Below are 17,772 nucleotides of genomic sequence, written 5' to 3' on the forward strand. Positions count from 1 at the left end.
GACACCTTATCCACTAGACCACCGCTTCATTTCAGCAATCGTTTTGCAACTGTACCATTGTAAGACATCTTTGAACAACCTATTCGAAATATTTGATTTGAAATCTCTCCTAAAGTCGCACAATATTTCTGCTGCATAACTGATGCATATTTCTCAATACAAATCTAATATCCTACAATTACTTGCACACTTGATGTTACTTATTTGCTTCCCGTGCTTCAAATGGATCTTTTACAGACCATATTATAATCAAGATTTCCTTTCATTTTGACTAAGATATTTTGGGAAAACTGTTTAATATGGAAAAACGAAATCAAAATAAACTACTAAACACATAACAAAATCTAAATTTTCAATCATATTTAGACCTGCTGGTATGTTTAACTCAAATATAAGTAATGTGTTTAGCCGCAATACTTCGACGGGTGTCAGTAACGCTTGCCTGTGTCTTCGTTTAGAGTTTGTAACATCATCGGTTAGAGTGAGGAACATGATATTTGATATTGAGTGTATCTGATAAAGCAGTTGCAGCAATATATTTCTGAGACATTGCATTTAACTTATCAGTGACTGTCTATAACTATTGTTTTTGAAAACGTATAATATAATGATTTTTGCTCTGGAAAATAGCAAAATATTTATATTTACTCAAAAACAGACGACCCTTTTTAAAATCTAAATGTTTTAATCAATTTATGCGATTACATTTAGAATTTGAATACATGTTAATGCAAAAAAAAAAGAAGTAAATGTAATCAAAGTGATTATCAAATATAACAAGAGCTGTCGGAGGACAGCAACGCTCGACTATTCAACAGCCTTGTCAATTGAATGAATACAAAAGTTGAAAAAGGGGCATAATTTTGTAAAATGCAAAGTAGAGGTATTGAACCTCGGTACTGCATGTCATATCATGACAGTGAACAAGTGTGTGAAGTTTCAATCCTTTCCGATTTGTGGAGACTGAGATACCAGCTTACACACAAAAACTTAACAAAAAACTGCTAAGTCAAAGGGGCATAATTTTGTAAAAATGCCAAGTAGAGTTATGGGACCTTCACAGTGCATGTTAGATCATGACAGTGAACAAGTGTGTGAAGTTTCAATCCATTCCAATTAGTGGATACTGAGATATCAGATTACATACAAAAATTTAACCAAAAACTGCTAAGTCGAAAAAGGGGCATAATTTTGAAAAAAAAAGAGTAGAGTTATGGGACTTGCTTAGTGCATGTCAGATCATGATAGTGAACAAGTATGTGAAGTTTCAATCCATTCCCATTAGTAAGTACTGAGATACCAGCTTACATACAAAACCTTAACCAAAAATTTCTAAGTCGAAAAAGGGGCATAATTTTGTAAAAAAGCAAAATAGAGTTATGGAACCTGTGCAATGTAGATCAGTTCATCACAGTGAATAAGTGTGTGAAGTTTCAATCCATTCCCACAAGTGGTTACTGAGTTACCAGCTTACATACAAAACCTTAACCAAAAATTTCTAAGTCGAAAAAGGGGCATACTTTTGTAAAAAAGCAAAATAGAGTTATGGAACCTGTGCAATGTAAGTCAGTTTGTCACAGTGAATAAGTGTGTGAAGTTTCAATCCATTCCCACAAGTGGTTACTGAGATACCAGCTTACATACAAAACCTTAACCAAAATCGGGACGCGGACGCGGACGCCGACGCCGACGCCGACGCATGGGCGAGTGCAATAGCTCACTATTCTATGAATAGTCGAGCTAAAAATTATATCGACCGTGTCATACTGAGTTATACCATAACCAACCATCGTTGAGACATGGCTTACGTTGGAACGTTCCTCTCCCGGTTTGGCTATGCACTTGTGTTACATATATTTCTATTTATCCTCTAAACTGGTTTAAATGTTAAGTCGGAATGCCTTTAAGTTTAAAATTAATATGATTGATACAAGTAATCAAGAATAATAATTCAATGCTTTTTAACGTGACATTGTTTCTTATGGTCTGTCTATATACCTGGAAAAGTGATATCTGATGGCAAAGAGAGTCATTGTTTGACAGCTATGCTAATCTTTCGATACCTTTCATCAGGAATGTCCATTTTTATATATAGTTGAACCATACCCAAACATTAGTATAGCTGTCAAACAATGGCTCTCTTTGCCATCAGATGTCACTTTTTCCAGACGACAGACACAGCGTTATCACATTAGCTCACCATGAGCACTTCGTGCAAATCAGAAAAATATGGAAAATGAATATGGCAAAACTATCAACATCAATAATAATTAAGCAAATTACAAAATGTAAGTGTAGTTTTCTCTTTTTAGATGAATGAAAGAGCCACGCTTAGATTGAATGAAAGTAATATTAGTTCAAGATTTAATCTTAATTGTCACTACTCAATTCAAAACTGACACATTGAAATACACCACGTGGAAAACCTTCTAATAACTCGTACTTGAACATTAATTCTATCTCCTTAACAAAACCTGGCACTGAACATATTTTCAGGTGCCCTCAAGTGGTACAGTTACCCGAATCGTCTTGGATAACTGTACTATGACAAGTTTAAGAACATTAGACTCATATAAACACAAATTATGTTCTTTTTGTGGGACACATTTTCTAAAGAACATACTGCATTAACCATAAATATTAGTTTCTTGCTTTGCTCTTTTAATTTCGGCTGTAAATGTTCTTTCTGTGTCGATAAAAAATCATTCATTCATTATTTATCCGTTTTATTCTCTCATCCCACAGTTGTCCCTCCTCGACCCCTTATCTGGTTATTAACTTTCAACAATTTTCTTCTCTGGTTTGTAATGTCGATAATAAACAAAAACGTATTTAACGTATCTGTTACAATAATTATAATTGAAAAAAAAAACCCAACATCAGAGGTGGAGAACGAATTATTTCAGACACAATGTCTTTATCAAACTCATGTTCTCCCTGTTGAGCTAAGTGGGCGGGAGAGTAAAATGGGTAAACTGGGTGACTCACATTGAAAATTAGTTTACTTTTTACATCCATATCCAGATAAGAGCAGTAAAAATGCACACTTCTTGTCAAAATTGCAAGCTTTATTAAATCTACCGTTTAATGGTTTATATAATCGCCCTAACATCCAAATACATAAAAACAGTTCTCGAAGCAATATTGTCATGTAGGGTCAACAAAGGCTTGAAAATTTGATGCATGGTGTTTCGAAAATAAAAAAAAAGTGTTTTATTTCTTCACCAAAAACAAACACGTTTTCTTTTTTATTTCGTGTATTTTATTGCTTGTTCAATTCTAAAGGTAATCTGTAACTTTTGACACCGTAAGGAATGCGGTGAACCACAGATGTATGATGTTGTCGTGCGGCGACGTGCGGCAATTCGCCGTACGTGAATTAAAATTATTGACATGGGAATGAGTAAATTATTAGTGTTTAATTAAGGACAAAATACAAAATAGTGTATTAAAGTCGTTTAAATCAAACATTTTAACATGTTTTCAGGACAAGATTATCATGTGATAAGCAAAGAAACCCCTACAAGTTGAATGTATATTGTTATACTAAGGAACATTACTACATGTAAATATCAAAATTTACGAAAAATGCAGATCCAGTTTAAATACTATTAAGAAATATAAAAGCAGTAGAATGTTTATGTCTTAAACTTGTTGTAATAAGAGACAAAAATTCTGATTAATTTCCACACACAAAAAGGAAGCAGTTACTCATAAGGAAAAGGCCATGTTCAAGAAACACAGCTCCACTAAAACAGGACTTCGTTATTGTATATGAAACCGTACTCGGTACCTTTGCATTAGGCAAAGTAACAAAGAAAGATATTAACGGTCAGGCGAAAAAAACCACAACATTACTATATGTTTGATTCTTAGTTGTTTTTTTAAGTCCAACATGTGTGTATAGCTCAATAACTTGCGTTTGTTTTTTAAACAGGGATACGAGAAGCTATCACTCAATCCGTTTACATACTTCGTTGATGAAAACAACAATGGTAAGACACTATCAAACGCTTTTCCTTCATATGTCCGGAACTTTATGAAAAGTAGACACTACAAAAGTAGAAAAAAATCGCACAAATTTCGTTTAGCTGCTGTCAAGAAAGTCATTTGAAAGATCACAAGAACTGAAAAAGAATTCTGCCGTAAGAGCATCTAAAGAATTTATTGTAAATTCGTCGTAGACTGAAAAAACTAGCGCTGGGTCCCCCACTATATCCTGTAGATTACCAATATTGGCTTTTGTGCCTAACGCTATGGCATAGACAGACCTGCCCACCCTTTTTATCTTATCTAATTCGGTATTCATTTCAGCAGTGATACGTTCTTGCCCATCAGATAGTACTATTACAATTTCTCGACTGTCATCGCCTTTCTTCACAGTGTTGTCAAATACACTGTTGTCAGCAAGTTTTAAAGCATCGGTTAGTTCTGAAGTTTCACACGTGTGTCCATCAGATTGACAATTACCGTCTGAGATAACAAGCCTTTGTATCGACGATAAGAACATTTGCTTTGTATCCGAGTCATTCAAAGCTCTCCTTAGCTGTGTGTCAGTTTCATCTCCATATGTCATCAGTGCAATTCTGACCGTATTGTTTTCCGTTTCCATTTCCACTGTTTTGTGTGTGAGATATGTGATTGCGTTTAAACCAGTTTGGAAATTGTCAGCTGACATTGTCGTTGACATGTCTAATAGGAATACAATGTCCGAGGAGGTCTTCCATGAGCATTCTGAAGGATAAAAAGCTTTAAAACAGAGTGTACTTAAATAGTCTAATAAACGTTTTGCACATCATCATTAATCTAAGCTGTTCTGAGATATTATGTAAACATATATTTCTTGATGACTTTAGCTCAACAGGAACTTTTATGTGCTTTGTAATTACATATAATTAATGAATTAATTATCTGACAAAATAATCATTTTTAAGCGGTATATTCTTAAACGGCCAACACAGTTATGCTTTGAAATTGAACTAAAACTACTGTTTACAGTACCGTCACACGTTAATTGCACCAACTCTTTCACCACTGTGTACAATGCATTGAAATTTTGAACAGAGTAGACATATGAACGTCCTGTAGCCGTATTTTCATTAGATGCTATGGCAAGCAACTCCATATGGGACACTTCTTTACCTATTCCTGGAACAAATTTCAAATTGTGAAACATTCTTTGACGTCAGGATATCTTTTAAATGCAATTTCGCAAGCGTAGAGTAAATTGTTGTCTTAGTAAAATCAGCATAAAAGTAATATATATTTCTTACATAAGCATCTGCATGAAAACCTTAACAGCTTTCTTACTACTGAAATTCAGAGAATTTAAATCGAAATAGTTCATGCAAACTATGAAAGATTAAACTGGATATCGTTATTCAAAATATGAAGAAATGTACAATATGCCAATTGTCCGTATTAATTTTTTAATCAATTCTTGCATATTTTATGGGCTAAGTTCTTGTTCGTGGAATTAAATATTTATATTTTACTTTATTCTCTGGAATATTGACGTTTAAATATGAAATAAAAATTAATTTAATGTTTAAATGCAGATTTTCTATTTACTTTACTACAACTCTATAAATCATTGAAACATATTTAAACGTATCTCTGTGCATTGACAGACAAAGTGGGGTCAATGGCGACATTATTTACTGCTTCTGACAGTACACGAAAACATAATTGTTTTAATATACACTCATTGTCTTTAAAAACGCCTTATTTATATATATATATATATATATATTGCAATTATTTCATTATTGCAACTTGTATTCAAATATTTTGATAGTCCCTTATCATTATTCCTTAGACTAATATTTATTCGAATACAGCGGCTTCTGTTGTGATACAAATGTACTTTAAGCGAAACCGTTGTCACATGTGCACTCGTAGCAATGCTGTAACTCTTATCATACAAATTTACTGTAAGTAAACATGTTGACGTCGATAAAAACACATGAACAACGATCTTGTTTTAAATGCCGTCCGTAACAAAGTAAGTGTTTACTTATACTTCTAAAAAGTTCCACGTTTGATGCAACCACGTGAATGTTTATGTTTACATCCGTACGTCACCTACGTTCGCGTTTGGCAAAGTAAAAATCAACTTACTATACAATTATCTTTTATCATTGGCAAACTGATCAATTTATGTATACATTAATGGTGTAATGACTTAAACGAATATTAGATATTCTTTTCCGACGACGACATTTGATTTTCTATGTACCCGAATAAAACTAATCCGAATAAGAGTTTACTGAGTGGTAGTCATGCTTCGTTTAAATAAGTCCACTTTAACACAGTATTTTTTGTTATATATCTATACGCAGTACAAATATTTCTTGGAAAAATTCTTTATAGGTGAGAAGACAGGGTGTTTGTCTTGTGTCTCTGAGTGTTTATAAACACTGTAGCGATAGAATAACATTAAAACGATCTGTAAAAGTCATTCATTCGTAGCATACAGCTTCGTATCTTAAACTGTTTGTGATCACTTACCAATAGCCAAGACCTTGTTCACTGTAGACTTTAGATTTTCCGCGGCCTTGACTGTAGCTTTTCTTTTGGTCGACATTCCATCCGTCAACACAAACACATATCGCTTAGCAATATGTCCATATGGTCTATTCCTAGATGTACTGTCAAAAAGTTCCTTTGCAGCTTTCAGGCCTTTGTCTGTAAAAGTCGCTCCAGGTCTGTACTTGATATTTCTTACCGCTTCTTTAAGTGTGGCATTGTCGTTATACTCTCCTATAGAAATCTCAGTAACTGCTTCAAATGAATATGTTATAACACCTACTTGAAGGTTTTTTTCTCCTATTACAATATGGTCAATAAAGGTGTTAATGAAGTCCAACTGTTTCCCAAATTCTTCTTTTGTTTGACTAGCGGATGAATCTAGCACAAATACGAGATCGGCTACAGATGGCTGACATACTCCTGGAATGATTGTTTTCACAAACTTAAATGACAATGTGTACAGGGAAGAATTTCTATCTGCTTAAAATTAAACCACTTCCTGCTGGATGTAGATAATTCGACGGAAAATATCTTTGATTCGTGCACGACTTGAGCACAAATAAAACATCGTCACAGAAAGCTGGCATTCGTCTACAATAACATCTCCCGCAAATTGATATCGTATACAAAACATTCAAGACCGAATGATACAAATATTATTGAGCATTACAATTCTCTTTTTAAAATGATTTACAGATAAGATTTCGAACTTCTCTAACCAAGTTATATATAACCTCTTTTTTTCGTATTTTTTCACTTCACAATCTTACCTGTTTCGCAGTATACACCGTAATAACGATGAGGACAATCACAGAAGAATGCATTGACCCAATCCAGACAGGTAGCACCATTCTGACACGGTGAACTTTCGCATTCGTCGATTTCTATAGAAGAGCGTATAATAATACATACAGAAACAGTATTACTCGACCCTGTTGATATAAACTTAAAGAAGATTTAAGTGGCGATTTAAACTTTACAAAATTCTATTCGCTTAAATTTTAAAGTTTTGCACATATCTATTGCTAAGCCTTAAATTCTGAGAAAAATATGTCAAGCAACTTCAAATCATAGAAAGAAGAGATGGCTTCACATGAAAATTAAGCAATATATGAAGCATAAATATTTCTCTACAGTATTACTCTACAAAACAATTGTCAGTACAGTGAAATGTACATTGAATTCCGAAAAAGGACTGCATAAAGGAGCAACACATTCGGACAGTTCATCGCCTTTTAAAAACCATCATTTACAAATAACTGGTGCATGTCATTGTTTTGATATGCATCTAAGTGCTAAAATTTCACATAAGTGGGTGGAACATAGTTTTCAGCATTTTTTTATTTTATATCATTACAAATAGTATTCTTTGTTTAAAGTGCGAGTGTCGGGTGCGAGTATCGGAGTAGGGGAATGCAACTTTTTGAGAATACCGTTATTTTAAGTAACCATCGTATGGGACTGTACGACAGGACATAATATGAAATTATAGTAAGGTAGATTGTTGGTTAAGATGTCTTTTTACCACATATTTCTGTGTTTTGATGATATATTCATACACCTTAAGAAAGTATTGGAAAGGCCGGTGACATCGAAAATGTGTTTTTACTAAGAGGAATAGCAGGTATTTCAAGTAGACGGTAAAGATTTAACTACATTTTGTCTAAAACATACCGATGGCACAGTTTATCCCAGTGTATCCTGGCGCACAGATACAAGTATAGAAATTCACATAATTCTTGCAGGTTCCTTTATTCTGGCAAGGCTGAGAGTAACATTCGTCAATATCTAGAAAACGAAAGAAAGTATTTTCTCTATGTGTTACATGTATATCTAATCTTACAGTCTTTAAAACATAGATATGTCATGTCTACATACATCAGAAAGTGGTTAAAGAACATCATGTCAAAACATTTTACACAGTATAAGGTACTAGAACCTTCTATCACACATGGTAGATCATCTAAGAACATACAAAGAAAACAATGTTGAAACATACTATTGTTTTCCAAAGTGACAGTGCAAATAAAAATAATAAATGATGGCCGTGATGAAGAAGTTTATTGGTAATATGCTGACTAAATTCATTAAAGCGCCCTACTTACCGATATCACATAAAGTACCCGTGTACCCAGGCTGACAAAAACAGCGAAACCTATTGACACCATCAATGCAATTTCCATTGACACAAGGGTTGCTGGCACACTCGTCAATATCTGTGATAAACCGTAAAGTAATAATGCATCTTGTGCCAATATCATGTATACGGAAAGTTAAAAGACAGGAAGCACAAAAAGTAGTGTAACTGACTATAGAAAATTATGGAAATATCTAAAACATTGAAAAGCTCAAAATAAAGGCAAAATCTTACATACTGCTGTCACAAAGAGTTCCGGTGTACCCAGCTTGGCAAGAACAAATCCAGTTGTCGCCGGTATCTTTGCAATCTCCATTGACGCACGGGGATTCATCACATATTGCTGCAAGTCCAAAATGAGTCATGAAAACAATAAATCAATAAATGAAAAATAAAATAAAAAAATAAAAACGATTTCGAGTTATATACATATATAGCATCCTTTTATCTTGTATCATAGCAATTTGTTATTGTTGTTATTGTATAGATTGGGCTCAATGTTTCAATGGTTATCATTGTGAGAGGTCGGAAAAGCGTTTACGTTTAAAAACATCAAACTTCATTTGGTACAATAGAGTACTTGTTTGGAAAAAAACTCCGAATAACTCACATTTCTCACAATAAAATCCTGTATAGATGGCAGGACAATTACATTTGTTTCCAAAGTTTCCTGGGGTACACGTTCCTCCATTGTAGCAAACGCATCCGCCAATATCTGTAAAGAGCAATTTATAATATTTTTTATATTTTCGATGGCTAATATTAAAGTGGCATATATACAAAAGTAATGAGCTTAATAGTTTCCGTGAATTTGATCTCTGGTGTCATCTAAACCTCCGTCCAATTATATCAACATTTATTGTAATAACAAAGTTCAATAGGTTTTAAGAAGTACGTTTACATGCCCACATGATACGGAGCGAACGGGGCTTCTAGGCCAGCGACTTCCAAGCGCCTATTTGTCAACGCTGTGGGCCCAAATCCTCGATTTTGGTGAATATTAGTCCTCTATCGATAGAACACTTTTGAGGGGACTATAGGACGTCCGTCCGACTGCCCGTTCGGGAAACTGTCCCTCAATTATTCAAAAGTATTCAAGCCTGGTTAATAAAATTTAATACGTTTCGAAAAGGCAATATGTACGTCACTATTGAAAGTCCAGTAAAATTGTTTCCGTCCCATTACTTTTATACGCATTAACGGATTATCTTTGTACTGCACTCAAACATATCCTTTGAGGTTAAATGTGAAAGTCACAGTTTCGTGTCAAGTAAAATTATTTTTTTCACTCAATAATTTGTTTTATGCATTGAACGATTGTCTGCTCCTACTGACCAGACAAATTGTCGCAGACGTGCTTGGTGGGCAAAGGTCACGTACACTTAAATTGAAGTAAAGATAGCTTTTGTTCCTTAGCTTTAAACTCCCTTGAAGCAATTTCGTATACACTCATACATTACAAGATTATATGTTGCATGTTATACTTGCATTTCCCATGCCTATCAACCAGAGGACAAAGTAACCATTCAGGTCAAGTATAAAGCTTTCTGCTCCATAACTTTTAATTGCATGGCAGGATATTTTATAACTACACAGAAATGTTCCCCATGATTAGAAATTGAAGCAATTTTATTCTTGACACTGTTAATAGTAACCACAAGAGACGACGAACATTTATAAAGTTTCCACTGGTAGGTGACGTCTGTATCACCGCAGCAATACCCGGTCGCTTGTTTAACTGGTATGTGAGGATGCAATCCAACAGGCGGTACAGAAGGTCAGTGGTAGAATGAAGGCAAACTTTTCGTGTTTTTTTTCCAATTTTCCTAAGACAGACTCCTTAAGGCATTACTCTGCCATAAAATGTTAGAATATCGTCGCCGTACGAACTGGAATAGCCTAGAGTTGACTCAAAATGATCTAACTAGGTATTTATCATTAGATAATACCTTTAAATGTAGACCGATTAAATGTTTTCCATGAACAGGCTCAATCAAACCGAGCCTGCAACATTTTTCGTTTTTGTCGTGTTGAGCGACCTGCTAAGTTTCCACTTTTCTCTATTTTATAGAGCTGCTTTCACAGTTAAATGACGTGTAGTAGCTGCTTTCACAGTTAAATGACGTGTAGTAACAGTAATGAGTTAAAACGCTGTCAGTATTTAGTGTAAGCAGAAATTCATATTCTAGCTTGATGTATTGATCAAATTTAACTCTTTTTTTTTCAAGCTAATACACATAAATAAGTTTTTGTTGTTGTTTTTTTTTCCAAATAAGATCTCTTGAATACCTAATATTACCATCATTAATAGCAGTTAGAAATCATAATGGAATTCTGACTAAAACAGTACTTTACTATGGTGGGTGATTTCTGCGATTAAGCGTTTTCCGCGACCCCATCGAGCTAAAACACGAGACTTAATAATTTAAGATGGAGGGAGCGCGGGGCGAAAACACGATAATTAGCGTTACTTAAACGTCGTGTTTTCGCACCGCGCCCGCGACATTCTAAATACTAAATCTCTACTTTTCGTCCAACAACCCCGCTAATTATCGTGTTTTCGCTTCGCGCCCTCGCTAGATAGCGTGTTTTCGCCCCGCACCCCCGCCTTTTTAACAATTTTAATCCTCGTTTTCTTGCTCGGTGAGATCGCGAGGTGAAAAGTTGAAATTGCACAAATCAGCCACATAGATGAATGCATTACATAGCACTTACAAAACGAAAATGCAAACAAGTTGCGCTGCAAAAGTCGAAATTAGAGAAATAAAACGGCCGGTTCGCAGAGCGACAACCCGCTAAATGCCAAAACTTAAGCGTTACGATTGCGGCGGTGCGGGGCAAAAACTCGCTAATTATCGGTGTCGCGGGGCGAAAGGACGAGATTCAGTAATTAAAATGGCGAGGGCACGGGTAAAAAACGCGATATTTTAGCGCTCTTCAAACGTCGAGTTATAACTTATTAGTTATCGTTTTTTCGCTCCACGCCCCTGCTTAATAGCGAATTTCCATCCCACACCCCCGGAATTTTAACTTCTCGTGTTTTCGCTCGGCGGAGTCGCGGGATTAAAACGCAAAATGACAGAAATCAGCCACCACATCTAACATTAACAATACCATGATTTATTTAGCAAAATCGACAGTTTAATATCTTTGGTCATAGATCACGTAGTGTTCATAAAAATACGCCCGTAGATATGTGTACATTTATGTCCGATTTTGGGAGAAAACATCAAACATTAAATGCATTAGGTCAGAGGTTGTTATTACAAGCTGGCTTTGGATTGGTTGAAAAAGTGTTACAATCATAAACTTTGTGTCAAAATCAAGCAATATAATGTTTTCTGAGAAATTTGGAATATTTTACTAGTGTCTGGCTGAATGGTTGACCTTACAATTCTGTATTTAGAATAGAAAGTGTAGTGGGCATTTTGCCTCTAAATGTCATTCAAGAAAGGGGATAGGTTTGTCTGAAGAAAAATTGTAAGAAATTTGATCGGATAAGCCTATATAAAATTGCTATTTTTTATGTGTCTGAGATGCTATCTTTACTGAAAAAAATACATTTTAATGGTCATTTCTCTATTTTGGGGCATGTGACAGGGTCATTTCTTATAATGGAAGTCTATGGAAAAAGTAATAGGAATGTCTGACCATTAATATTCTTATGAAATGGCCGTGCTTATTTTTATATATGATGGCCCTATATCGCTCACCTGTGCACCATTGTTGATCATGTTTCGACATAGATCACATAGGCATACACACTAAATATAATCAGGAAAAGATATTCTCTTGTAACAACATTTAAAACCGATCTCATTCGATGGCGCTGAAGTATAATCATTTACATAAAATAATGGGAGATGTCATAAATTCTGGCAAACGTTATCTACCCTGGGTGTCCTGGTCCATCTGATAGCATCAATGACATCAAATCAGTATTTTCATTGGTTACTGAGATAAACCTTTTTCAATTTGAAACAAATGGAGGTAATTTGACATAAATCAGTCAGTAGATATCTACTGACTGATTGTTTCAGTCCAACTTATGACCATAATGAAATTTCAAATGAGTCCTCTAAATTCTTACTAAGATAAATCCATTTTTATAAAAATCAGGGAAGGTAATCATGCAATGGTATATGCATATAGATGATACAAAGTGCAAGCCTTTACAACAATATATTAGAAAAGTATTCATATCGATAAACGTTCAATCAAGAGTTATCTTACAAGACTACTTCTTACCATAAAAGACATAAATAACGTTTCAAACCAATCTCTACGGAATCCTGTTGGGGCCATTTATAATGTCGCCGTCGCGTATGTGGGGTCGACACACGACAACGCGAAGTGACATGGCGACATTACGAAGTGACACCCGACAATCGCAAACAACGGCGACAATCCCAAACGACAATGTCGCGATATCCACTTTGAAATGTCGCCTTTCAAAAGCACGATATATCGCGATTCGAGCGTCATATCGCATTTTCGCTATGTCACTTCGTAATGTCGCGATGTCACTTCGCGTTGTCGTGTTTCAACCCTACAAACGCGACAGCGACATTATCAAACGACATGCGATAATCACAAACGACGCTCGACAACTCGAAGCGACGTTTTCTAAATGTCGTATGTCGTATCGTATGTCGTGTGTCGCGGGTTTGGGTGAGGGTCGACGCGCGACAATTCCAAACGATACACGGTTTTCATAATGTCGCATTGTCGTGCGTCGACCGGTGTTCACTTGAATAAATACCGGCTAATCTTGGTCGCATTTTTTCGAAAAAATTATCAATTTCATTTTATTATTAAAAGCGTTAAAAGTAAGGTATCAAAGTGAAATTTCTTTTAATAATTAGTATTGCCTAATCGAATATTAAAAACAATGTTCTTCTCCGACGGGCACGCCGTCGGGAACATTTGCTAAACTTTGTCATTTTTGGCTTAAAATATTAGCAGTAAAAAAAAGGAAAAAATGCTTATAAAATATTTATTTTGGGTAAATAACTGCAAATAAAATCTGTTCGTCTGTCTGTACGTAATTAAAGATAAAAGCTAAGACTAAGGCCAAGACTAAGCTGACTCGACCCAGGGAGCCGTGGGAATTGCTCCAATGGTGTCACTGGACTCAGCGAAGGTAGTGCTTGGGTTTTCAGGATGTCTTGACTGCTCTGACAAGTTCATATTTTGAGAATATTACCGGAATTTGACCTGTGACATTGACCCCTAGCCGACCGGGTTCGAATCTGACGTAGCCTCTTTTCTCTAGGTACTGACTTGTCCTTTGCAACAAGGTATCATTTATTCTAATCAGACATCAGGTTATGAAGATATAGCTTGTCAGACAAGGACCACCCCCTCTATTTAATATATGAAGAAGTATGCATAATTTTACGAGAACTGATACATTTTGAGACGGTCCTCCGATGAAACCGTCGGCAGTAAAATTATACAAGTTACTTATCTGTTTAGACAATGTCTGAATTTAATATATAAAAGTTATTACATTTAAAAATCTTGTGTTTGGAACATTCTACAATTATTTGAAGTTAATGAAAAACACAAACATTTTCCCTACGGAAAAGTACGGAAATATTTTACCTTTTCACCGGTCAACGGGCGACATGCGATACGACATTATGAAAATGTCGCTTCGTATAGTCGAGTGTCACTTCGCATGTCGTGTATCGTTTGGAATTGTCGCGCGTCGACCCTCACCCAAACCTGCGACACGCGATATACGATACGACATTAGGAAAATGTCGCTTCGTGTTGTCGAGCGTCGTTTGAGATTATCGCATGTCGTTTGATAATGTCGCCGTCGCGTTCGCAGGGTCGAAACACGACAACGCGAAGTGACATCGCGATATTACGAAGTGACATAGCGACAATGCAATATGACGCTCGACAACGCGAAGTGAGATCGCGATATATCGTGTTTTTGAAAGGCGTCAATTCAAAGTGGATAACGCGACATTGTCGTTTGGGATTGTCGCCGTCGTTTGCGATTGTCGGGTTTCACTTCGTTATGTCGCTATGTCACTTCGCGTTGTCGTGTGCCGACCCCATAAACGCGACGGCGACATTATAAATGGCCCCAACAGGATTCCGTAAATCTCGGAAGCTGCCAGGTATATTCATTTACATGCAAAAAAAATTGTCATAAATTCAGTAAATATGTAGCTTCATTACTTTTTCCAAGTTAATCTGATGGCATTAATGAAATTTCAGATCAGAATCTTTATTAGTAACGGAGAAAATACCCACTTTCGTTTGAAATAAAGGGAGGTAATTTGACATAAAATCAGTGAAAAGTTATCTACTCTGATTGTCTTAGTCCAACTAATGACAATACTGAATTTCAAATGAGTTCTATAATTACTTACTGATATTAATCCATTTTGATTAAAATCCAGGGAGGTAATCAGATATAAAATAACTCCGGAACCTATGATTAGTTTTGACACATTCATCATGGAATCCAAGATTTATTGTTGTTGAAGATATTTTGCAAGTTTGTACTAAATCAAACCATAAATGAAGTCTCTATATGGCTGCAAAAACCTTTATGGCAAAATTTGGACCTTTAAGGGGCCATAACTCTAAACCCCATAATGGGATCTGGCCAGTTTTCGAAAGGAACCTAGATATTATGCAAATACAGTACAGGTTGTGTGCAAGTCTGATAAAAGTTAATTGCAAAATGTTGTCTCTAACGTGTTTACAAGCCAAAACATAGCAAATTTTGGCCCTTAAAGCGGTCATAACTCTGGAATCCATGACGGGATCCAGCCAGTTTTCAAATAGAACTGAGATATTATACCCATACAAAATATGTGCAAGTTTGATTAAAATCAAATACAAAATGTTGTCTCTATCATGTTCACAAGGAAATTGTGAACGGACGAACGAAGGGCGATTACTAAAGCTCACCCTGTCTCTACATGACAGGCGAGCTGAAAACATATGACGATGTTGTTTTGTACAAAAAATTCAAACGTTCTTTAAAAAGCAAAATCTATAATTAATGTAAATAAAGTCAATACAATTAAGAGGTTTCTTTTAAAATGGCCATGGTGAAAGAAATCGCAAATAAGCATTTGTAGGAAAACAATGACAACTTGGCATGCAGCTCAGACTTTATCTAAACAAATGTCAGAGTATAATTACACATTAAAGGAACAGAGAAAATATCAAACGTACCTGTACAAGCTGACAACGTCAATGGTCCGTTGATATCTTCCAGTGCATTGTAACTGTTTGCATTGAAGTAATAAGACGGATTTGTTGCCACATTTTGTAACTCTTCAACATTAACAGCACTTCCAACACCCGCTGTATAAATGATAATCCCCAGATCTTTCAGCTTTTGTGCAGTGATTGTACTTTGCTCAAAGTTGTTAATGTCACCTTGAAAATGAATCAAAAAAATCTATGAATCTGAATATTAAAAACGCTGACTTCGTTATTAAGACATTGATCTCCATTAACTTATTATTTAGGACAACCTAAGCATTTTAGAAGTTTTTAAATGGATGAACAAAAAAGCTGGTATCTCTTCATTTTATTGGCTACGAGTTCTTTCAAATGTCTGAAAATGAGCACTTAAATCTTGATATTCATATTAGTAGAAGTGAGATGAATCGTTTTACAGCCAAATCCTGCTATTTCAGCCTTACAAAAAAACTGTGAAATTTCGTAATTTGTCTTCATTTTATTTTCAGAAATGTCTGTGAGCGTCCGTGTTTAAGTTCAGGCATATGGTGAAAAAAATTGTGATACTTGTGCGTAGCTATTATAGGCTTAAAAGACCTGAGAGGCATGGTAGAGTAACAACAAATCATTCCGTAGCATTTTCTTCTTTTCACCAACGGTAAATCTATGTAGCATTTGAGATTGTGCCCCGTAGGAACACTGTACTTCTTAAACTTAGATGTTGATAACTCTCTATTAATGCACACCATTTGAGATTGATTGCTTAGATAAAAGACAGACGACTTGAATGATGTAGTTTTGGAACGTTGTTAGGTCAACTTGGTCTTTCATAAGCGCATTTTCAATTTACTGATTTTTTCTGTATGTAGACTGCAGTCCCTCAAGGATTAGTTCTTTTGTGTATGGTGTTCTTAATGGACATCAGGCTCCACCTCCAAAACCTTGAAAATGCGTTGTATGTGGGATACAAACATGTTATTTATGTGATTGTTAGTTCTAGCCTAGGTTTCTTTAACAACATATTTATATCTTATTTGCTCATTCGTAAGAAATTTCTTATAAGTGGTTAATAACTTTAATCGTCAATAATCAAATTTCAAAACTGACCGATGAACTGTCTTTGCCACTTTAGGGTAAATCGGACAGCTTCATGTATGTATATAGGGCAAATATTTTCCTATCGGCAGAATTCCTTTAAACTTTGTGTACTAGCTGAGAATCATGTTTAAAAGGAAATATGTATTGAAAATCATAGATACCCAGGCTTGATCATGAATTATCTGCTCTTGCAAGTCGGAAAATATTGAAAAAGAAAATCGACTTTCAAGCGTGTTCCGGTAAGGGCGGCATCGGTCATTTGTAAAAAAGTTTCACGTTTAGAAATATGTTTACGTTTTGATGTCATATATACTGTTATAGATATTACCGTCTGTTATGAGTATGGCAATTCCAGTAGTCGACGGTCGGCGTCCTGATGCAGATGTGTCCTTGAACATTTCTGTTGCCTTGACAATACCGGCAGTAATATTAGTTCCTCCACCCGTATAACTAAAATTCAATATGGATTATCTACAGTTCGTATAATTTCGTCTGAGTACTTTGTACTCAGTCTTGAAATTTAAGAAGATATGTACAGTAGGCACGATCGAAAATGTTTAATATCATTATTGACATCATATTGAATGTGGGTTTTAACGGTATGACATTTCTGTCTAGCAGGTATGAATATATCAATGGTAACAGAAAATTAATTGCCCTAAGAGTTGAAACATCCAGCTGACAACATCATTAATTTATGTCAAAACCACTCACTACATTAAGTGAAAATTAATTTAAATTTAAGCGCGACGTTATCGGAGGCTTTAAAACCTATAAATATATTG

General features: G+C 35.3%; 1 protein-coding gene across 1 annotated transcript in view; it reads right to left on the reverse strand.

Annotated features, from left to right (window-relative positions):
* Nucleotides 1–2,336: 2,336 nt before the first annotated feature.
* LOC123533136 (von Willebrand factor A domain-containing protein 2-like) overlaps nucleotides 2,337–17,772 on the reverse strand; it is a 35,674-nt gene continuing 20,238 nt past the window's right edge. The window contains exons 5-14 of the mRNA XM_053519323.1: nucleotides 17,316–17,437; nucleotides 15,878–16,084; nucleotides 9,279–9,383; nucleotides 8,907–9,011; nucleotides 8,637–8,747; nucleotides 8,206–8,319; nucleotides 7,302–7,415; nucleotides 6,511–6,951; nucleotides 5,002–5,148; nucleotides 2,337–4,734 (exon numbers count right to left, since the gene is read on the reverse strand). Coding sequence (XP_053375298.1) covers nucleotides 4,088–4,734; nucleotides 5,002–5,148; nucleotides 6,511–6,951; nucleotides 7,302–7,415; nucleotides 8,206–8,319; nucleotides 8,637–8,747; nucleotides 8,907–9,011; nucleotides 9,279–9,383; nucleotides 15,878–16,084; nucleotides 17,316–17,437 — 2,113 coding nt within the window. The 3' untranslated portion in view covers nucleotides 2,337–4,087. The remainder of the gene's footprint in view (nucleotides 4,735–5,001; nucleotides 5,149–6,510; nucleotides 6,952–7,301; nucleotides 7,416–8,205; nucleotides 8,320–8,636; nucleotides 8,748–8,906; nucleotides 9,012–9,278; nucleotides 9,384–15,877; nucleotides 16,085–17,315; nucleotides 17,438–17,772) is intronic.

The sequence above is a fragment of the Mercenaria mercenaria genome, chromosome 12 (genome assembly GCF_021730395.1).
Source record: "Mercenaria mercenaria strain notata chromosome 12, MADL_Memer_1, whole genome shotgun sequence".
NCBI lineage: Eukaryota > Metazoa > Mollusca > Bivalvia > Venerida > Veneridae > Mercenaria > Mercenaria mercenaria.